The 24,364-nt window shown below is 41.7% G+C and overlaps 1 protein-coding gene across 1 annotated transcript in view; it reads left to right on the top strand.

Moving 5' to 3' along the window:
• Positions 1 to 24,364, top strand: part of PSME4 (proteasome activator subunit 4) — a 222,369-nt gene that overhangs the window by 37,281 nt on the left and 160,724 nt on the right. The window contains exons 2-3 of the mRNA XM_077282708.1: positions 11,355 to 11,495; positions 12,726 to 12,842. Coding sequence (XP_077138823.1) covers positions 11,355 to 11,495; positions 12,726 to 12,842 — 258 coding nt within the window. The remainder of the gene's footprint in view (positions 1 to 11,354; positions 11,496 to 12,725; positions 12,843 to 24,364) is intronic.

Here is a 24,364-nt window from a genome sequence, read left to right on the forward strand (position 1 = left end):
ATATTTTTGAGCTGGAGGCGACAGGAGGTAGAAAGAGCTTGGATGTGCGGTTTGAAGGACAGGGCAGAGTCGAGGGTTACTCCGAGGCAGTGGACTTCCAGCGGACTTCCGAGGCAGCGGACTTCCAGTCGAGGGTTACTTCCGAGGCAGCGGACTTTCCAGGGAAAGAGTGATAGGTCAGGTAAGGATGATCTATGAGATGGAGGAAAGATGATGAGTTCAGATTTGTCCACATTGAGTTTGAGTAAGCGAGAGGAGAAGGAGGATATGGCTGATAGACACTCTGGACAGCAAAGAGGTGACGTCTGGGCCAGAGAGGTAGATCTGAGTGTCATCAGCATAAAGTACTGGAACCATGGAACTTTGAGTTGTCCCAGGCCGAGTGTATAGATTGAGAAGAGTAGGCGTTGTAGAATATAGCCTTGGGGGACTCCAACAGAGAGAGGGTGGGATGAGGAGGTAGTGTGGGAGACTCTGAATGTCTGGTTGGAAATGTATGAGGAGATGCAGGATAGGGCGAGGTCTTTGATGCCAAAGCAGGAGAGGATCTGTAGTAGGAGGCAATGGTCAACTGTGTCAAAAGCAGAGGACAGATCTAGAAGGAGGAGTACAGAGTATTGTCCGTTAGCTTTGGCTGTAAGTAGGTCGTTAGTGATTTTGGTCAGGGCGGCTGTCTCAGTTGAGTGATGTGGGTGGAAACCAGATTGTAGATTGTCAAAGAGCAAGTTAGATGAGAGGTGGGAGGAAAGTTCAGCGTGGACGTGCTGCTCCAGGAGTTTGGAAGCGAATGGGAGCAGCGATGTTGGGCGATAGCTGGACATAGCTGTTGGATCGAGGGTTGGCTTTTTAAGGATAGGCGTGATTGTGGCATGTTTGAAAGCAGAAGGGAAGGTGCCAGAAGTTAGTGATAGGTTGAAGATGTGGATAAGGGATGGGATAAGAGTGGGTACCACCTGATAAGTCATGCCCTTGTCAGAAATATACTTTGCAAAATCTGCAGTACTTTGCCTTTAATGGAAAACATTCACAAATATTGGAGTTGGGCAGCTACTATATGTCGGCCATACGGTTATTTCTGCAAGTTGTGGCTCCTCTTCGTTCTTGTGTTTCTTGACGGTCAGCAGTTTGGAAGTGATACCCACCCACTGTCATTGTGCTTACCAGTGACCTGGTGTACTCACCGCACTGATGTCAGACGTCACCTGATTAATAGCCTAAAGTGAATGCGTTTAATGACGTGGAATGGTAGGAGTTTTAGTTTAGTGCTGACATCAGGGAGGGAAGATGTGACTTGCTTCTTATCCTACTTGCAGGGCTTTCCTAACATTGACACTTCCGGCCTGCAGTAATCCATTGTGTCTTCTTAACCCGTTGAGGACGCAGCTATTTTGAGCTCTGAGGACAAAAGTGATTTTGTTTTTATATAGCTTGTTTTCTGACAAAGGTACTTTTTTTATTTTTTTTATTTTATTCCGGTCATAGCTGTGAGAGGACTTGTTTCTTGCAGGCTTAAGTTGTATTTTTAAATGGCAGCATAGTTGGGAACATTTTTACATTTTTCTTAATACTTTTTTTTTTTTTTTTTTTAGGTCTCAATTGGTAACAATATTTGCACCATTGACTTTTTGGGTTTTCTTACTACTGCCTAAAGTATGGCACTATCTTTATTGTTCCGGTCAATAATATTCTATGCCAGGGTGGGCAATTAATTTTCCCATGGGGCCACAAAAGACCATGACTGTTGTGGAGGGCCGAATTAATAGCTTGAAACGAATTCTACTCAATATTACAATTAATATTAAGTTATCACTTAATATTGAGCCTAATTAAGTATGCTGACACCCCCCTCCACACACAGCCCCTTATATATGGCATGAGCCCCACACAGCCTCCCCATAGCCTCCCCATGTGCTGCATGTCACCCCCATAGAATCCCCATGTTCACCCCTATGAAAAAAAAACACCACATACTCACCTCGGTACCGTTCCCAGGCGCCCTGCTTCTGTTGCTGTCTCCGATGCACTGACTCTCCAGCGGTACACAGCTGAAGTGATGACATGACGTCATCACGTCAGCTGTTTCACACGCTGATTGGTGGAGGAAGTGGCCGGAGCCCCCTCCTCCACCATTGCTGACTGCGGGATACAGCGAGCGGGCGGGCACGGTGCGGCCCGCAGACCTCAGATTTTCGGCCCCACGGCTGTCCCGGTCCGCCGGCCAGACTGAGACAGCCAGAGGGCCGGATGTGGCCCGTGGGCCGCTCTTTGCCCAGGTCTGTTCTATATCATATGTTTTACAGACTATAAACTATTCCTTAACATAATCAATTTGTAATGCCATATTTTGTTACCCCATCAGCACGACAAAGAAGTCATTGTGTCACCAGTGCGATGATAGATTGGAGTTTCCTTCCTTTACCTAATTGTTTAGTTGTCGCAATCACTTTTGACTGCGCCATCTAAGGAGTTGAACGGCTTTGATCGGAGTTGTCTCCAATCCTGGCCGTTCCAGCAGAGTGAGAGAGAAAACAAGTCCACCATAAACCCTTGACAACATCTAGCATAAATATTAGGCATTGCCTTCTATGATTTAACATGGCCGCACAATGCAGATTTCTAAGGAAAGATGTTCCACAATTGTGCACTACATTGTTATAGAAGAGATGTGCCTTGCAGGCACAGATGAGCTTCCATTGGCAGTATAGTACTACTCCTTGCCGGCACAGCTGAGCTTCCATTGGCAGGATAGTTATACTCTTTACAGTCACAGCTGTATTTCCATTGGCAGGATAGTCCTACTCCTTACAGGTACAGCTGAGCTTTCATTGGGAGAATAGTGCTACTCCTTTCCAGCACAGCTGAGCTTCCGTTGGCAGGATAGCGCTACTCCTTGCAGGCACAGCTGAGCTTCCGTTGGCAGGATAGTGCTACTCCTTGCCAGCACAGCTGAGCTTCCATTGGGAGAATAGTGCTACTGCTTTCAGATACAGCTGAGCTTCCATTGGCAGGATAGTCCTACTCCTTACAGGTACAGCAGAGCTTCTATTGGGAGAATAGTGCTACTCCTTTCCAGCACAGCTGAGCTTCCATTGGCGGGATAGTGCTGCTCCTGCGTGGCTTCCTATTCACTTTCACCTTTTTTTTTCCAGTAGAGAAGCTTATGAATACGCATGGGAAGAAAAATACTGCAGTGTTTTCTGCATTTCAGTAGAAAACCGCAAACCCTGGGAAAAATTCCACCACAAAATGCTCAGTTTTAAATGTTTCATGTTTTCTTGGGAATTCACAGCCAGATTTTTTTTTTTTTTGCAGCAAAAAGGCAGAATAAAACATTCACATATTGCATATTTGCTGCATATTTTGCCTCTTGGAAAATCCGTATCATAATGCAGTAGCCAAGTAGAGTGGATTTTAACAAATCTACAGGTTTTTGATCATTTCTCCACATAAATAGACATTTTTGAATTTGATGCTTGTTGATTCTTTGTCAGGCAATTTTCCCTGACATGCTGGATATCCACTTCTAGGTGAAATCTTCGCTGATAACAACAGTATATATTTTTGTCTAATCAGTGCTTGGAGTGTATTGTATCACAATTTGAGGTTTTATTTATTTTATATTTTTTTTTGTCCACCCGCTTTTTGAGGATTAACCACAGGTAGTCAATGGAGTTGATATCTGGGGAGTTTCTGGCCATGGACCCAAAATTTCAATGTTTTGTTCACCGAGCCACTTGGTTATCATAAAAGTATAGTAGAAGCCAGTGCACCAATTCTGCATTTTTTTTTTATTTTTTTTTACCCACTCCTGGTTTTCGCTTACATTAGGGAGTTAGAAAACTCACCAAACACTGTGTTCCCGTGGCCTTACTGTTGGCATTACGTGAAACTCATGGTAGCGCTCATCTTTCCGTCTCCGGATAATTATTCTTCCAGATGTCCCAAACAGTCAGTTGTTTTTTCTGATGAAGCCCCTCCAGACACTCGGAAGAATGATTGTGCGGAGAAGAAATGGTCCGTTCTACCATGAGTAATGCCTACAGTGAATCTTCCTGAGACCATTCATGTGTGGGCTCACTCACAATTGCAAAAGTCTTGAAAAATAAGGGTCAACAATTTTCAGTCTTTGCATAAACTTGATGTATTTATCAATAAGAGTTAAAAAACATATGAAATGCTTATAATTGTACTTCAATAACGATTAAACACCTGACTAAAAGATCTAAAAAATTTTTTTTTAAAAAGCGGAAAACTGTGGGTAAACCAAAATTTGTGACAGTGTCAAAACTTTTGTCCACCACCATAGTGTGTGTGTTATATACATAGCCATTTCAGAAAGGGTTGGCACCCTTGAAATTGTTTTTGAAAATTAAGTATTTTTCCCAGAAAATTATTGAAATTGCACATTTTTTTTATACACTTGTTTATTCCCTTTTCATGTGTTGGAACAAGAGGAAAAAAAATAAAGAATAAAAGGCAAATTGAAATGATATCCAATCAGGATCCCCAAAATGGGCCGGACTAAATTATTGTCGCCCTCAAGCTAATATTTGGTTGCACACCCTGTGGAATAAATAACAATTTCAAGGGTGCTGACAATTTTTGGCCATGATTGGTTTTACTTTGTTTCACTGCCTCCTACTAAAGAGTTCACGGATACCTGTGTGGTCCTGTGATAGGATATCACTGTTATGGGAAGTGAGTTTGAGTATTTTTTTTTTTTTTACCCTCCTAAATATTCATCCATCACCTATGCAATTTGCCTCTTCTGGGAAAAAGAGGACTTAACTCTATAGCGCCACCTGTTGGAAGTAGCGATCCTACAAGTCACAATCAACCCTTTAACGAGTCGTGCAATATGACTTAGGATAAAAGCCAAATCAGTATCTCAATTCGCAGACACGGTGTTTCGGGCTGTTGGCCCTCGTCAGTGCGAAGCATGAGAACGGATTTGGCTAGGTGAGAGGCTCTGGACTGGGGTCTAAGGGGTAACGTTTCTCCTTATGGAGAGTGACATACCATATTTAAATTCGCAGAGGAGCATTGTACGGCAAATAAGCCTCCTTACCTTGACAAGCCAGAGATGGTATGTCACTCTCCATCCATCACCTGTGAGTTGTATTATTGAAATTTGGATGCCATAGCTTAGGCACAAAGGGACAGAGCACATAAAGTTACAGCGGGGTCACCAAATGCTGTTTTTGAGAGATTATCATTTTTGTTTACAGATCGTTGCCCTGGAAACTAACCACAATGCTTGACTGTGGTGCTTACATACAAGCTTTTTTTTTTTTTCCTTTTATATAACATGCTCAGTTTTGAAGCTGAGCACTTACCTGCTGATCCTGGCTACTTTCTCTTGCTAGCTAGACAGCAGCAGTGGTTGGTCTCCTAGGCAATGAGCTGTTAACAAATGAGAAATATTAATAACTAAAGAACTGCTGCAAATTTTTATAAGTAATTGAAAAAGTTCTCACTTTTACAAGCACTATCCAACAATATAAATATCTATAAAGAGGGAACAACTATTTAACAGGTTTTCTAAAAGAAAAAAATGTGACATCCTTATTTTACAATATTTTCCAAAGATGATCAGATCATTTTTTTCAGAAAAATGTTTAATTACTGCTGTGAACCCAGATTTGTTGGCTGAGAAAAAGGGCACTTTATAAAATAAAAGTGCATGTCAGAGAAAAATGTTGAATCCATAAGACCTCTCCAGGGAAAGGGCATATCACCCTCACATTGAACATATGGGACTAATTTATTACAGAGGACGAGAAAATCTAATTTAAACAGGGGAAGTAAGAGTGCGCTGATGCTTCAACCTCAATTGATGTAGGAGCCCCCTGCTGTAAACCTGGTAATTACAGCAGGGAGATTGCTGTGTTGAAGATACCGAGGTGGGAAAGTATACTTCCAAACAAAAAGGCTTCCTCTGATCAAAGAATCTTTCACAGCCCAGTCGGAGCCAGCGGATATTGGCGCTTTCATTAATCTGATATTTATGGGGGATATATTTTCGGTGTCGTGGTGAAAGGACTAACAGCAAAATGCATTCACTCACATCACCGTAAGTCTGGCAGAACCCTTACAACTTAATAACGTTGGATGATTCTGTGCAGGTCATTTTTCATCTCTATGTTGAGATAAAATCGCAATGATAACCTGATGACAATATCTACCGCCTGGGACCTCTAAAGATATCCTGTAAGTTGAGGATCTTAACTCTGTGGTATGTGCTAGGTCTTTAAATCTGCTGCCTCTTCTAGGGGAGGTATGTGGGCATAACCTTGATCTAATAGGCAGTGTTTGGGTCATTTGTTGGTCCTGAAAGGTGAAGGTACATCTAGCTGTGGGTTCTGTTAATTTTCCTAAGGAATACCTCACTCTTAAAGGGAACCTATCACCCCGTTTTTTAAAGATTAGATAAAAATAGTGTGAAATAGGGGCAGAGCTGGGCTTTACATTAGTGCCTTTTTGGTGCCTTTACACCCCCGTTAGGCTGCCGAAATACCTTTGTGAAGTGGCCGTTTTGTCCTGTCACTCAAGTTGGTCAGGTCGGATGGGCGTGGTCACAGCGCTGTTTCTCCCCCAGATCAGGCTCATCATTACGTTGGTGGCGTAGTGGTGTGCGCATGTCCAAAGAGAAGATCCACTGCCCAGGAGATTCAAAACAGCGCGGTCTTCGCTATTCGCCGTTTACCGGTGGGCGCGGCCATCTTTCCTGTGGCCGCGCGTGCGCAGATGGAGCGCTCTGCTGCCCGGGGCTTCAGGAAAATGGCCGCGGGATTCCGCGAAGACCGCGCTGTTTTGAATCTCCTGGGCAGTGGATCTTCTCTTTGGACATGCGCACACCACTACGCCACCAACGTAATGATGAGCCTGATCTGGGGGAGAAACAGCGCTGTGACCACGCCCATCCGACCTGACCAACTTGAGTGACAGGACAAAACGGCCACTTCACAAAGGTATTTTGGCAGCCTAACGGGGGTGTAAAGGCACCAAAAAGGCACTAATGTAAAGCCCAGCTCTGCCCCTATTTCACACTATTTTTATCTAATCTTTAAAAAACGGGGTGATAGGTTCCCTTTAAGTGCCGAGCCAATGGCTCTGTTCCTCTTGCCTTGTAAACCGCATCCTTGAAGCCATATACTAACTGTAACAGGTGTCCAATCTACATGCAAACGATTGGTGGTGGCAGCTAGTGGTGGTTCTTTCTTTTTTTTTTTTTTTTTGTGTGTGGCGCAATCACTCACTTGCATAACTGTCCTGAAGATTGTAGGCAGCAGGGTTGTGTTGCCCTGACAAATTTATAAGTGGCGGGATCTGTGCGACTCCCTCCCCGGCTATTATCCTTGACAACATTTTAAGACTTTTCTTTCTGTATCAGTTCCTTAAGGTTTTTACAATTTCTGCTTGCAGTTATTTCCATATACTGGAAGTTGCTGAACATTCACTTTTAATGACTACAAGCAAAGATCTTAGAATCTCTGAGCAATGTAGAAACTTGTCCTTGATCCTGCATATATGGTGTTGTGCGGATTGGCCAACAATCCAGCGAATACTGAATTTTAACCCACATTTCTATGTGTCGACTGAGAATATGATCTGTCTCTGAAGTGTGAAATATAAGGGGTAGGGTTGTCTTATCTTGTTAGGTGTTGTGCTAGACAATGACTCTTCACCCGTTGTTCTACTTAGTATATTTGTTTGATAAACTTATGTGACGTAACGTGGCCATCAATGCTGTCACTACAGTTCTTTCTCTAGCTACACGAAGCTGACATATATAGAAGTTCTGTATGTGTCTGCGTGTTATATACAAATACACAGGAGAAATGTCCTGTCTCGTCTTGGTGGAAGGTTCTTACTAACAAACATTGCTGATAAATCTTGCGTAGGAGGCTTTCTCCTCACTTTCTTGGTATAAACACTGTTATTATCGCACATGGTATTTGCTGTGATGCCGTTAATGCTTTCAAAACAATTTCTAAATATTAATGGCACGACCTTGTGAGTCTGCTTCTTGTTGGGAAAATTGGCTGATTTTTCCTTCAATGATTGTCTCCGTTCAGTCTTTTTTTGTTTCATTGTGTTTTAGTGATACAAATGTCAAAGAAATGGAATGTTCTGCTTCACTTTAATATAAGTTTATTTATTATATATACACTCAAATCTGTATAGAATATAGGCATTCATTCATTCATTCATTGTTTTTTCACTCTGTCTTCCTTCATGGATAGCTATCTGTCACTCTGTATTAGTTCCAGCTGTCAGTCAGTATCGGGGGCACAGTTACAGCTGCCGCTCTCTATACACAGTAACACAATGTCAAAATAAAATAAATCACAAATATGAACTCAAATTTTAAAGTGAATATTCACTGGTTCAACCGTTGATACCTATTCAAAAGAAGTGAATAAACACCGATACACTACCGTTCAAAAGTTTAGGGTCACTTAGAAATGTCCTTATTTTTTTAAAGAAAAGCAGTTTTTTTTCCAAAGCTAACATTAAATGATTCAGGAATACGCTTTATACATTGTTAATGTGGTAAATGACTATTCTAGCTGCAAACGTCTTGTTTGTAATGCAGTATCTTCATAGGTGTATAGAGGCCCATTTCCAACAACCATTACTCCAGTGTTCTTATGGTACTTTGTGCTTGCTAACTGTGTAAGAAGGCTAATGGATGGTTAGAATACCCTTGAAAACCCTTGTGCAAGTATGAAAATAGTTTGGCTGCTTAGAAAACCTATAAACCTGACATTCCTTTGAGCTACGGTAGTTGAGAATCTGGAGCATTACATTTGTTGGTTCCATTAAACTCTCCAAATGGCCAGAAAAAAGAGAACTTTCATGTGAAACTCGACAGCCTTCATTTCTAAGAACAAGAATGGACTATTTCATGCTAGAAATTGCCAAGAAACTGAAGATTTCCTACAACGGTGTGTACTACTCCCTTTAGAGGAGAGCACAAGCAGGCTTTAACCAGAGTAGAAAGCGAAGTGGGAGGCCTCGCTGCACAACTGAGCAACAAGACAAGTACATTAGAGTCTGTGGTTTGAGAAATAGACACCTCACAGGTCCTCAACTGATTGGAAAAAAGTGTTATGGACAGACAAACCCAAGTTTGTGGTGTTTGGATCACACAGAAGAATATTTGTGAGACGCAGAACTGAAAAATTGCTGGAAGAGTGCCTGACGCCATCTGTCAAGCATGGTGGAGGTAATGTGATGGTCTGGGGTTGCTTTGGTGCTGGTAAAGATTTGTAAAAGGGATATTGAGTAAGGAAGGCTATCACTCCATTTTGCAACGCCATGCCATACCCGGTGGACAGAGCTTGATTTGGAGCCAATTTCATCCTACAACAGGACAATGACCCAAAGCACACCTCCAAATTATGCAGGAACTATTTAGGGAAGGATCCGGCAGCTGGTGTTCTATCTGTAATGGAGTGGCCAGCGAAGTCACCAGATCTCAACCCCATTGAGCTGTTGTGGGAGCAGCTTGACCGTATGGTACGCAAAAAGTGCCCATCAAGCCAAACCAACTTGTGAGAGGGGCTTCTGGGAAGCATGGGTGGAAATTTCTCCAGATAACCTCAGCAAATGAACCTCTAGAATGCCAAAGGTCTGCAATGCCGTAATTGCTGCAAAGAGAGCATTCTTTGGCGAAAGCAAAGTTTGAAGGAGAAAATTATTATTTCAAATAAAAATCTTTTTTTTCGAACCTTGTCAATGTCTGGGCTAGATTTTCAATTCATTTGGCAACTCATTTGATTAATTAAAGTATAAGCTTTCACGGAAAACACAAAATTGTCTGTGACCCTAAACTTTTGAACTGTAGTTTATACGTATAAAAATGTCATATTTTGTCATTGAATAAAATTAATAAACACATACGAAATGTTAAAAACACATGGGTTAAAGTCCTATGCAGGAAAAACTCTGCAAAACGTTTGGGTAGAAAAGACAGCACAACGTTTTTCACTTCCACAAAGAAGCCTTGTGGTCAAGCCAATAATAAAGTGCATAAAGGCATATAAGTATAGCATAATGATTCACAAGAGGTGTGACTTGGACAGACCATAAACATCATATATCAAAGACCATGAAGGAAGAAAAATATGGGAAGGCTTAGTTGCCAATTGCAAGTACCCAGTGACTCCAACGTACGTTTCACCTGTTGGCTTTCTCAAGGAGTACATATTCCTTTTGATTATTTTGAGTAGGCATTATTTCTCTCTACACAGGGTGGCGACTGCTGAAACCGCAACAGCGCTGCCAAGCGAGTGAAGACCTGAAAGCTACAAAAAATGCTAAAACTGGTGTTATTGAAAGGGTTAAATGACCTTGGGCCACTGATCTCACACTGCAGATACATAGATCATGGTGCCCCACAGCAAATTCAGGTCACTGTAGCCTGGTCTAAATGGGTTCTGGGCAGTAGAACTAGCATCAAAGTGGGCAGTCAGTCAATTTTGATTATTTGAATAAGTAACTGTTGTTTTTCAGGGGTTAAATGACTTTAAGCCACTGATCTCACACCATCGTTCCATAATTAGTGATGCCCCAAATCAAAATCAGATCACTCCAGCCTGGCCCAAATGCGTTCTCGGCAGCAGAGCTGGCACCAAAGTGGGCAAATAGCAAATTTTATCGGATTTAAATAAGTAACTTTTTTTTATGTTATTTTAAACCATTTCACAGTAAAATTATTAGGAAGCTTATTCAAAAAGTTTAGTTTTTTTATATTTGCAAAGGTGACGTGAAACGCGCTTTGGGGTCTGTACTTCACTCCCTCCAGGCCAATCCAACCTTCCTTGGTAGATTAGTTACTCTTTTTTGGGATTTTTTTGTAATTGCACTTTCCATTGTTTGGCTGTTTACCCTTTATTTGGGGGTACCAATTTCATGTGCCTATTCTCTGCTGTGCTCTGTAGGATTATTCCACAGTATAGCTGCCACATTTTGGCATTAGTATGGATAGTTAGGGATATACAGGTGTACTTACTATGTGATTGGATTTCTCTTACCTGTACCTGATTCATGCAGTTGCTCCCTGGGAGAGTGGGATCCTCTGTTCCACACTCCAACCTTTTATCCAGTGTTAATACAATCGGAACAATAAACTAAAGATTATTATACTGATTAGGATATTCTGCTTCCCCTGTTTCAGTTTGTAATATCTAGAAATGTAGCTTCAGAAGCCGCAGTCTAAATTTCCCTGAAACCCATTTCCAAAAGTTAGCAAGTATGCTGTAACTCTCAATGGTCCCTAATATTTATCAGAGTTGTATAACTTTATTTCTGTGATCATAAATCTAAACGTTTTCTGCTCTTTTCAGGTATATACGGCTCTACGGCAGAAAATTTAGCAAAGAAGATCATGTTCTCTTCGTGAAGCTATTGTATGAACTGGTGACTGTTCCCAAACTGGAGATCAGCATGATGCAAGGTTTCGCACGCTTGTTAATTAGCCTTTTGAAGTAAGTTAAGGCTCAATTCTGGATTTTTATTATTTATGTTGTTATACTAAAAAATGCATAACCTGGACATGTAAATAATATGTAAGAAGCTATAGATGTATTTAGAAGGCCCAATGTAAAAGAATAAAATATTACACTTAAAGACCAAATATGTCTCTCGTGAGACTAAAACCTGATTTTCTTCCATGTGGCGCAAATCTTTTCATCTTTGCTCATCCTAATGTCTTAAACTCTAAATTTCTGTTCAATACGTAAAGGAATCTGGCAATATATTTGACAGAACAAGCTGTTTAAAATAGATCTTAGACCTGATGAGGCTGGTGTACTCGCTTTGAAACTCCATGAATGGCTCTATAATCTTCATATTAGGATGAGAATATTATGAAACCAGCTGGAGATCGAACTGGAGATCTCACAAGTCCTACTGTATTGAGTCTTTGGTGATCCAGCTTCTGCTTGTACTGAGCAGTGTGAGATCTCAGCAGGAGCGACACACTAAGGAGCCTACAATCAGCCAAGGTAGGTGATAATGGAGTTACACTTTCATAAAGAAGTATACAGCCATTCTCACTTGCATTTGCAAAGTACATGCAGAATCTTCAGGTCTAAGATGTGTTTAATAGTAGTTTGCTTTGTGGTATGTGGTGACATATTCCCTTCAATCCATGACTTATGTGCTATGAAACTGGAGTGAGTAGACCTATGACATTAATACTAAGAGTGTTGGATCCATATTATCATCTAAGGAAACTGCATAAATAGTTTTTTTTTTTTTTTTGTGATGTTATTACTGTAGGCTCTTGGGCTTCTGCTTTAGGATTCCTTTCATTCTGTCAGTCTTGTTCTCTCGCACACTCTATATTGATGGCGTGTGTAAGGACTAATGATGAGTGAGCCTGCCAAGTTAAGATGTTATCTGAGCATGTTCATCCTAATCGAGTATTTTCGGGGTGCTAGAAAAACATACTGGAGTCGGCATGGCTGTTGGACAGCCTAAACGCACGCACGAATTGCCTTTTTGTTCGGCACTCCCTGCATGTGTTGCGGATTTCGAACAGCCGCAGCGACTCGAGCATATTTTTGAACCACCCCGAAAATACTCTATTAGGACACCAGCATGCTCAGATAACCGCTTATCCCAGCACGCACGCTCATCACTAATAAGGACCTAACAATGCTTTGTGGATTATCAGCCTGACACAATATGGTATTTTTTTTGACCGATTGCAGGAAGAAAGAGCTCCTTTCACCAGAAGACCTGCAGTTACCCTGGAGACCATTGTACGACATGCTGGAGAGAATACTGTACTCTAAAACAGAACACCTTGGTCTTAATTGGTTCCCCAAGTAAGTAAGTAAATAAAATTGCTGTCAGCGCTGAATGTCCTGCTCAGGATGCATTCGTAAAGGAACATGTAGCCTGCAGTTACCTTGTTTTCTTTGATAGGATAGAATAGCTGCACGCTGCGGAGGTGGTAGCATTCAGTGTGATTACTAATTGTTGGAAAATGGCCTGGCCTCGGCATGAAAGCTGCAGTTTGACTACCACGCTCTCATTTTTCCCTTTTCATTACGTAAAATATTAAATTATCATTTTTTTATTTTTTTTTTTAGATGGACTAGTTGTCTACCCTTTTTTTTTTTTTTGTAAATATTTTTTTTTTTTTTAACTCTTACTTAGAACACTTCAGTTTCCCGTTTTGCTAAAGATGTTCTTTTTCTGGTCTTTGCACCTTGGATGCCTTGTGTTTTGGGAGTTAAAGATTGTGTGAAATATTTATCTGATTTTGGCATTGGTAGGGTTTCTCCTCTCTGCTTTACACTGCAGCCCTTTATGTTCAGCCTGTGGTGCAAGCTCACTGACAAGTCAGTGCACATAGTAGCAATTTCCACTAAAGGTTTTTTTTTTTCCGATATATTATAAATGTGCCATTGCTATGTACTGTATAATGGCTGAGTCTCACCTTGCAGGAACATCTTCCAGCAACTCCATCTGGATAGGGGAGGAAACAAAGTAGAATTTTGCTGTTGAGTAACACATTTCCCTGCCTGTTCCATCACAGGAGCGAGTGTTTCTGCTGCGTCTCAGGCTTCCGTCTCACAGAAATCCTCCCCTATTATTAAAAAATACTTATCTTTATTTAATCTCAATAAAACACCTTAATATATAAATAAATTATCAAAACACCAACACCACAGAAAGAAAAACAACCGGGGGGTGCCTACCCCTAAACTGGCCTGTCTCAACCTGCCTACTTGCGGAGGTTGGCACCCTAGACCTGCGCAGTGGCGCCCCCGCTCCTCGATGGCTCGCCCTGCTCACCCTATTAGGCCCTGTAGTGGCAGGGGGTGAGGAAGATAATGAATAGGCAGGTGAGAAAGAAAGGTGTATATGTGCAATATTATATAAGTACTGAAAAGATTTCTCCTTGGCTCCGTTAGTTAGACAAATATTATGGTCTGCCAATAGAGATAATGATTTGAAATGTCCTCAATTGTATGGATATTACTAGTATATCTCTGTAAATTAGATATGTCTGTGATTTAGACTAAATATGATAGATAACGTTTTCAATTTTTCTTCTCTATGCCCTCACAGATCTAGGCCTAGATAGTGCAACAGAGAAAATACACTGCACATATAGCTATTCCTCTATGTAGGGAAGCTATAGAGATGTGGCTTCCATTAATATGTATAGTATATGTATGTAGGACCATGCAAGATATAATGCCACATGTTTTCTATCCTAGATTATACATATATAAATGGCTGCGATATAAACAGATCAGCAATTGAGGCCACAAGAGAACAATTGCACAAACGTCGGCCAGAAAATTATAAACCAACCAAAAAAAAACAAAAAACCACCACCTTAAAAGCAGTCATATATATCATGAATCGAATGGCAACTCATAATGTAGATAGCCAATTGGCCATGTATTAGATAACTTCAATCGAGTCAAATATTGACTCCCAGAACACATAACTCATTAGTTCCTGTACCAGGTTGAGATCAGTTACTCTTACTCGACGCGTTTCCCCTCTGCCGAGGTTCATCAGGAGAGAGATATAAACCGAGGTACTTATCTCATTACTGCGTATGCCAGCCAGAGATGAATGAATGCGATAAAGTGGTCGGGACAAGCCCCCTTATGATGTGATGCGTCTCAGGCTTCCTGAGATCATCATAAAAGAAGTCGGTGGCATATGAGCTCAGCGGGAGCTGGAGCTTCTACATCACTGACGTTATTTATAATGAGCTCAGGGGACTCGAGATGGGGAAGAAAAACTCACTCCTGTGTTAAAACAGGCAGGGAAGTGTTTTACGTCACATAAAGCAGCAGCTGCTAGACACTGCTATGTCTCCTGTATAATCACTAATTCTCCCCCCTTGCCCAGGAGCTGTGGTATGATCAGACCATGTCCCTGTACGGTCAGACACGGCCATTACACAGTACACAGCAGGGGCACATTTATAAGATTATCTCAGCACAGGGACATTTTTATTCAACCCATCCAATTATGGAACATATTATTCCAAGAACTATTACCGGTAGTTTAAAAGGTATTTTGTGGGAAAACCCCTTTAAATGGATAGATGTTAGTTATGCAACAATAGAGAAAACCTAAGTATACGGTGAACCAAATGCTGTGTTGAATAATTGAGTTTGGGTCTTCATGTGTTGCTCTAGTTATGTATTCATCAGTATGGCTTCTGACAGGTCACTGATCCTCACTGACCTGCCCCCTATTTTACATAATATTATATATTGCTTGGGAAAATAAAAACATCCCTTCTGCTGGTAGGCGGTGGCACCTGCGCTGCAGCCTCATTGCATATCTATTGTGCATATAATTATTTTGTTTGATCTTATCCGGATATTCATAAAAAAAAAAACAAAAAAAAAAACCCTTGAAAATGGCGCCCATCGCACCTGCGCAGTAGCAGCTATCGGTGATCTGATAGCTGCTACTGCTCAGTCTCCAGTGGTGCCATCTTACTAGAGAAAAAAAAAATTGCAGTAGCAGCTATCGCCGATAACTGCTACTGCGCTAGCTTGGAGGGTGAAATTTTTTTTAAATTATTTCTCTAGCAAGATGGCGCCGCTACTGCGCAGGCACAACAGGCGCCATTTTCAAAAAGTTGTGAATATCCGGATAAGATCAAACAAAATAATTATATGTATAATAGATATGCGATAAGGCTGCAGCGCAGGTGCCACGACTGACACCTGCCTGCAGGAGTTTTTTTTTTTCCAAGCCATATATAATATTCATTATGTTAACTAGGGGCAGGTCAGTGAGGGATCAGTGACCTGTCAGGAGTCTGCATTATGAAGAGCTAATCAGAACATCGGAGCACAAGCATATCATTAACTGAAACCTGAAAATAAGGATTAAACAACCACAAGATGGATTTCATCAACCCAGGTATCATTGTAATCAGTATAATGGCGCCGACCTGACACTGTCTGTAGGTTACTGAGCACAATCCTGCTGACAGGTTCCCTTTAAACCCCAGAGAGAGAGTCTAAGACTTTACAAACATAACGAGTCAAGAGACGATTTACATGAAGGAAGCCTCATCACTGTATGGTGACGTTCCCATCACCTTATTTTGGACTGTTTTGCATCAGGCCTTTCCATTACACTTTTGTAGCTGTTTTATTTCTGTTTTTGCCTATATATGTGGTGATATGCATCTTTCTAATGAATGTTGGAGTTCTGATTTCTCACTATGTTCATGTCAGTGAATGAGAACGCTTTGTTCTTTTGTTTGGAAATCTGTAGTAATAAAGAAAGCAGTAAAGATATACTGTGCTTAAAGGTTGCCGTATTTTTGGTCCGAGGTGATACCTCTGCTATCCTTCTAACTTGCTTACACTCGTGCGCCCATACACAAGTATTACAGGTCGACTGCGTTTTCTAAAGAATGTAGTGGAACACATTACTTTTTCCTTGCAAAAAATGTTTTTTTCACTTTTTATTCAGCGGAGATAAACATGATCGTTCCACTTTTCTTGGATTGCTCCTACTGCCAATAACTAAAGGTAAAGTTCAGGGCGGCAGTCTAAAGGCAGTGGCCTTTATTTGATATAAAAGAATATATATCTTTTTACATACATTAGTGGTTACTTTAAAAAAAAAAAAAAAAAAAGACACGAAGTTTCAGTATGTAATCATCATTCACAACCTCTGACAAGCAGTTTGCTTCCCTACTCAAGTTAAAGATTTTTCCGTTCAGAGAGTGTCTCTTCCAGTAACAAGACTGGATTTGCACTCTATATATCCAGTGCTGCTGTCTCCATTGGGTCATGTATATCGGCACAGCTTGTATCCTGCACCTCCTCTTCTTTTATATATCTATCTATCTATCTATCTATCTATCTATCTATCTATCTATCTATCTATCTATCTATCTATCTATCTATCTATCCATACTCGAGTATAAGCCGACCCCCCCCCTAATTTTGCCACAAAAAACTGGGAAAACTTAATGACTCGAGTATAAGCCTAGGGTAGGAAATGCAGCAGCTACAGGTGAATTTCAAAAATAAAAATAGATGCTCCATACCGTTCATTATGGCCCCATAGATGCTCCATATAAAGCTGTGCCATATATAATGCTCTGCACCGTTCATTATGGCCCCATAGATACTCCATATAAAGCTGTGCAATATATAATGCTCTGCACCGTTCATTATGGCCCCATAGATGCTCCATATAAAGCTGTGCCATATATAATGCTCCATACCGTTCATTATTGGCCCATAGATGCTCCATATAAAGCTGTGCCCCATATATAATGCTCTGCACCGTTCAATATGGCCCCATAGATGCTCCATAGAAAGCTGTGCCATATATAATGCTCTGCACCGTTCATTATGGCCCCATAGATACTCCATATAAAGCTGTGCAATATATAATGCTGCTGCAATAAAAAAAAAATCACATACTCCCCTCTCTTCGCTCAGGACGCCGGCGCTTTCAATATTTACCTGCTCCTCGTGCGGCTCCGTCTCCAGCACTGACGCTCAGCAGAGGGCGCGTACTGACTACGTCACCGCGCCCTCTGACCTGAGCGTCACAGCCAGAGGACGCTGATGACTGAGCCGCACCGGAACGAGGAGCGGTAAATATCGCGCAGCGCTCCCCTCCCCGTATACTTACCTGCTCCTGGCGCGGTCCCTGCTTCTTCCACCGCTGCATCTTCTTCCTGTATTGAGCGGTCACCGTTACTGCTCATTGCAGTCATGAATATGCAGCTCCACCTCTATGGGAGGTGGAGCCGCATATTCATGACTGTAATGAGCGGTACCATGTGACCGCTCAGTACAGGAAGAAGATGCAGCGGTGGAAGAAGCAGGGACTGCAGGGACAGCGCCGGGAGTAGGTGAGTATAACTAGTCAGCCCCCGCTCCCCCTCCCCTTCCGACCCCCGGGTATGACTCGAGTATAAGCCGGGAGGGGGACTTTCAGCCCCAAAAAATGGGCTGAAAATCTCGGCTTATACTCGAGTATATACGGTATATATCTATCTATATATATATCTATCTTGTTTCTTTTGCACTCCTGGAGACTGTAGAAGCCATTTCCATTCTGTTGAGATCTGTGCATGTCCCTTGCCTGCAGCTATTTCTAACACTGAGAGAAGGGAGGTGGAGAGCAGAGAGTCATCTGTCGGAGCTCCTACTACCAGATCTGATCTGTAAAATTTAGCAAAAACAAAACGGTAACTAAGCAGACTCTTTACAGTAGCAAAGTAGAAGAACCTTTTTAATGAAGACCTTTTCAGACACTTTCGCTGAGCTTGTGTAAAGAGAAATGTTCCACCTAGATGTGCAAAATCACATAGAAGCTGAGCTGATTTTTTTCTCTATAGATGATTGACATTACGTTAGTGACAAATGCTGACAATACGTCGCTGTGTTGTGTCCTGATCCGACCTGCCGGGGACTGTGCTGTGCAGTTATAGGGGCGGTAATCAGCCCTTCCAACTCCTGGGAGCTTTCTTACTGCAAATAATGTGTGGGAAGGTCCTTGAACAGTGAACACGACCTTACCAGTGGAAAGATGATGATCGCAGGTGCATACAAAATATAACATTCTCACATTGGTGGACTTTTTTTTTTTTTTATTACTGTAACTAATAAGAAAGTTCTACACTGTCATTTTTCTTAATCTAATTTTGCATTGTCGCTCCTTTCTTTTTAGAGAGTAGAGAAGCTGTTGTTACATCTAAATCAGTGAGGCTGATGTGACCGGCCATAGATGTGATAGAGAGGTTCATCTAGCTATCTATTATCTATCTATTTATCTAATCAATTATTTATTTTTTTTCTTCCTTGCTCTCCAAGCCATGTTTCATTCTTTCACTCCTTCAGAGAGCAATTTATTTTTGCCTCAACTTTTTTTTTTTTTGCAGGAAATTTTGTAATTTTGACTGACTCAATTCACGTCACCACATAATGTACTGACAAACAGGGAAAAAAAATCTGGGTGGGGTAAATAAAAGAGCAAAAAACACAAGGTGCTGCAGATCAGTCACTATTTATGAGAATAGGAGCCGATACGCAGTTCTCGGCAGCCGCAGCTACACATTGAGCTGAGCCGTTTTGTTCAGCTCCACACAATGTTTATATCCGGCTGTCACCAGGTCTATGACCCATTCTTTGGTAGGTAAAGTGCTGGGTGCCAGACCAGACTATCGCTAATCTGGTATTTATGACCTATCTTAAGTAGAGGTCATTAATATTTTATGCATTTTATCAGCAGTAAATTATATGATAGACTTTACTAATTCAGGGCTGTGGTGTCAGTATACACAGTCGGATGTAAACTCTCCTTGATCAATCTATGGCTCAGCTCCAAGAGCCTTTATTTAATCAGAACACAGGTTTATATAACCCCTGTAAGGGGGGCTCCATTAGCTCTAAAATGGGTGTGATTGGATGTATTCCATTGGTTAGTGGGTTGGGTAATGAGCTAGTCCATGGGCTGATCCATGAGGTCATCAGGCTGGGTTGGTCCATGAGGTCATCAGAGTGGGTGTCACCGTGGGCAGATCCATGAGGTCATCAGGGTAGGTTGGTCCATGACGTCATCCGCACATGGTGCGGTGGAACAGGAAATGGCAGCCATCTTTAGTGTCAGACTTTGATCTGAGCAAGCTTATGTAAGGTTAAACAATCCACGTTATGGGTCGTTTACCTCAATCTCTTATGTCTTGAGGATAATTAAGTATTTGATCTTATGGCTCTCCTCAACACCTATACTGGTTTGCAGGGTCCCCATCCTTAACCTTGCATGATTGGCACCAGACCTGGTATGCGTGGCCCCATCCTTGTCCTGGTATGCGTGGCCCCATCCTTGTCCTGGTATGCGTGGCCCCATCCTTGTCCTGGTATGCGTGGCCCCATCCGAAAAGATTTAAAAAAACCAAACCAGTGCACTTGCCTTCCTCTGCTCCCTCGCAGTGTCCTGCTCCATTGACATCATGTGCTGCTCACAAGCAGAGCACAGCTGCCGAAATACAGCTCCGCCTAAACCACCCCACCACAGCCAGAGCTGGTACATCCGGACTATAAGACGCACCCCCCATTTTCCTTCACATTTTAGGAGGGAAAAAATAGTCTTACAGTCCGAAAAATACGGTATCTAGTTTTGTGAGAAGCACCTGTATGTGAGCATTGGATTTATGAATTTTGAATCCTATTAGTGATATATAGTCTAGATTTAGAAATTCAAGATACTTGGCAAAATGTTGATCAAATTGTGTGAGCCCACCTACCAGCGACAAGGCAACCTCTCTAGATGGGAACTTAAACTATCAGACTTGCATGATCTGAGCCAAGGTCTGAAAATGTATAAGGCAAGTAGGATCCAGCTCTAATTAAAAACAGCAATGGATAGTTAGGAGGAGTCCTCACACAAATATCAAAGCAGTGACTTACCCCCAAATATGCACTGAAAAACTCCCAGCAAAAGGAAATGTAAAGATTGCAGTGACTGCAATTACAACTAATGTATGTGTGAGCAATAAAGGGAATCCGACAACGGGTTTTTGCTACTTCGAGACACTGAATTCATTGATATCACTTAATTTTTATCCCTTTCCGACATCGGGCATAATAGTACACTGTTGTCTGACTCCCTCCCTTTGATGTGGGTTACGGGGCTGAGCGCACATCTTTTCCGGCATATGTCAGCTGTTTTGAACCGCTGACATGTGCCTCTAACAGCCGCGGGTGGAATTGCGATCCATCTGCAGCTAATGGCTAGTTAAAATGATGCTGTTAAACTCTATTTCTTGGTACTGTGTTAGCCAGTAGATAGAAAAATATTTAGAATAAAGAGTCCTCAGTAGTTGATACCTTTTTAATGGCTAACTGAAAAGATGGTAACAAATTGCAAGCTTTCGAGACTACGCAGGTCTCTTCATCAGGAAAAGACTAATTCACATTCAGAAAAAACACATTTATGCACAATAAAGCCCAGAAAAAATGCCATAGATAAGACAGGTGACGTGAAGCAGAACTACCATTATGTGAGAGTGCTAAAATGTTTGTCCATAAATATTGGAACAGTTCATAGATAAGGAGTAAGAATGTTTTTTGGTCCTCTGAATGGGTCTGGTTATGTGTTATGATGACCCCCATACGGTCTGAGGAGCAAATTCCTTAATTGATGTAAAAAGACATAAATCCAGGCCACATTCATTCCTGCACTGAGTGTCAAAGGTCATCATCGACTTATATTCCCAGACTCTTCTGTCTCTCTGAGATTTAAAGTTACCTTTTATACAAGTAATTTCATGTCCATAATGCTGTGATCAGGGAGACAAAATTGTATTGCCACAGGTAGATCCATTCTTTTTTCTCTTACTGTGTTGCTATGAGAATTCATTCTTTTTCTAAGCTTTTGCCCTGTCCCACACTCCAAAGACCTAATGATGGGTAATCTAGATTGTGAGCCCCAATGGGGACAGTGATGATGTATGTAAAGCGCTGTGGAATTTAATGGTGCTGTATAAGTGAGTAAAATAAAAGTAAAGAACGATAACAGCAGAGCGCCCCTAGTGGTCACATCCATGAGCATCCTTATGAAAACCGCTGCTGATCTCAAACCAATGATACATGGAGGCAACAAACTAAAAGAAGTATCCCCAGATGTCCACATCCCCTCCTACAAATCGCTTATTAGAGAAAGAGGGCTCCCCAATCTCATTCCCAGCTATTTTTTTGTTGTTTGTTTGTTTTTCTTGACACACAAGTAGTTTTTACGATGTAGCATTTGGGATTGATAATTTGTAGCTGTCAGTCATTTATATCAAGCGCAGTTTAGTTACAAGATTGGCCTGGGATTCTCCTCACACAATGTTTACCTCTTAGGCTGCTTTCACACTAGCGTCGGTACGGGCCCGTCGCAGTGCGTCGGGCCGACGTGCCGACGCATGCTGTGAAATAAATGCCCGACGTGGGCAGCGGAAGCAGTCTTACGACGCTTCCGCTGCCCCATTGCAAGGTCCGGGGAGGAGGGGGCGGATGGTGGACTCGGCGCACAAAAAAACGTTACATGTAACGTTTTTTTGTGCTGACGGTCCGCCAAAACATGACGCAACCGTCGCACGACGGTTGCGATGTGTGGCAATACGTCGGAAATGTAAGTCTATGGGGGGGAAAACGCATCCTGTGGGCAACTTTTCAGGATGCGTTTTTTCTCCTGAACGACGCATTGCGACGTATTGCAAACGACGCTAGTGTGAAAGTAGCCTAAGGCCTCTTTCACACTTCTGTCTTTTTCCTCCTGTCGAAATCCATCGAGTTTTGAAAAAACAGGATCCTGCTAATTTTTCTGCAGGATCCTGTTTTTTTCCCATAGACTTGTATTAGCGACGGATTGTGACGGATGGCCATCATCATCCGTCGTGCACTGGATCCGTCGGAAAAAACGTTCAATGAAACATTTTTTCTTAGCGTCGGAAAAACGTGCAACGACGCATCCTGCGGCAGCCTATGGACGCAGGATGCGTCGTTGCTTGTGAAAAGCAGAAATCCAGCGACGTATTGCGTTTTTCTATTCTGAGCATGCCTGGAAGGATTTTCTGGTGTGTTTGTTTGTCTCTCTCTCTCGATCTCTCGAAATTTATACCTAAAAATTCTGGCAGAACCCATTTGACGCATCCGTCATAAAACTGGATGCGTTACACACGTTTTACTCTATTTTCACAACGTCCGTCGATAAGTCAGTTCGCTGCATTATGACGCATCCTGACCGACGGAAGTGTGAAAGAGGCCTTAGGCCATGTTCACACGTTCAGTATTTGGTCAGTATTTTACCTCAGCATTTGTAAGCTAAAACCTGGAGTAGGTGAGAAATACAGAAGTGGTGGCGTGTTTCTATTAGGGTATGTTTCCACGATCAGTAAATGCTGCCGGTTTGACGCTGCATACAGCCGCAGCGTCAAACCTGCAGCATCCCGATTTTACAGCGTAGTGGATGGGATTTCAAGAAATCGCATCTCTACTGTGCGTTAAGACGCCTCCAGCATCCCTGCGTAAACGGACATGCGGCGCCTCTTTCAAGACCGCAGCATGTCTATTTATGTTACATACATAGTTACATAGTTATTAAGGTTGAAGGAAGACTTTAAGTCCATCTAGTTCAACCCATAGCCTAACCTAACATGCCCTAACATGTTGATCCAGAGAAAGGCAAGAAAAAACCATGTGGCAAAGAGTAAGCTCCACATTGGGGAAAAAAATTCCTTCCCGACTCCACATACGGCAATCAGACTAGTTCCCTGGATCAACGCCCTATCAAGGAATCTAGTATATATACCCTGTAACATTATACTTTTCCAGAAAGGTATCCAGTCCCCTCTTAAATTTAAGTAATGAATCACTCACTACAACATCATACGGCAGAGAGTTCCATAGTCTCGCTGCTCTTACAGTAAAGAACCCGCGTCTCTTATTATGCTTAAACCTTCTTTCCTCCAGACGTAGAGGATGCCACCTTGTCCCTGTCTCAGGTCTATGATTAAAAAGATCATCAGAAAGGTCTTTGTACTGTCCCCTCATATATTTATACATTAAAATAAGATCACCCCTTAGCCTTCGTTTTTCCAAACTAAATAGACCCAAGTGTAATAACCTATCTAGTGATTTTTAGACGCCGCTGTACTTCCTGCTGGGTTAAGCAGGTGACACTTAATGGGGAATTTTTGTTATCACTGATCATATTGTCTGCCATGGGATTTTCTTTTGTAAATACTGATGAAAAAAGTCATTTAGCATATTGGCTTTTTCCTCATCCTCATCCACCATTTCACCCAGACTATTTTTAAGGGGACAACACAATCATTTTTTAGTTTCTTACTATTTATGTAGTTAAAGAATATTTTGGGATTATTTTTACTCTCTCTGGCAATGAGTCTGCCTCAATTATTGCTCCCTTGATTTGCTTTTTACAGAATGTATTTAATTTTTTGTATTTATTTAATGCCTCCTCACTACCTACTTCCTTTAATTCTCTAAATGCTTTCTTTTTGTCCCTTATTGCGCCCCTTACAGCTCTATTTAGCCATATTGGTTTCCTCCTATTTCTAGTATGTTTATTCCCATACGGTATATACTGTGCACAGGTCCTATCCAGGATGCTAATAAACGTCTCCCATTTTCTTTGTGTATTTTTGTGTCTCAGGATATCGTCCCAGTTAATTGCACCAAGATCCTCTCTCATCCGTTGGAAATTTGCCCTCCTGAAGTTTAGTGTCCTTGTCACCCCTCTACTACACATCTTATTAAAGGATACATGAAAACTTATTATTTTGTGATCACTATTCCCCGTGACCCCCAACCCTTAT

This window comes from Ranitomeya variabilis, chromosome 2 (assembly GCF_051348905.1).
Source record: "Ranitomeya variabilis isolate aRanVar5 chromosome 2, aRanVar5.hap1, whole genome shotgun sequence".
NCBI lineage: Eukaryota > Metazoa > Chordata > Amphibia > Anura > Dendrobatidae > Ranitomeya > Ranitomeya variabilis.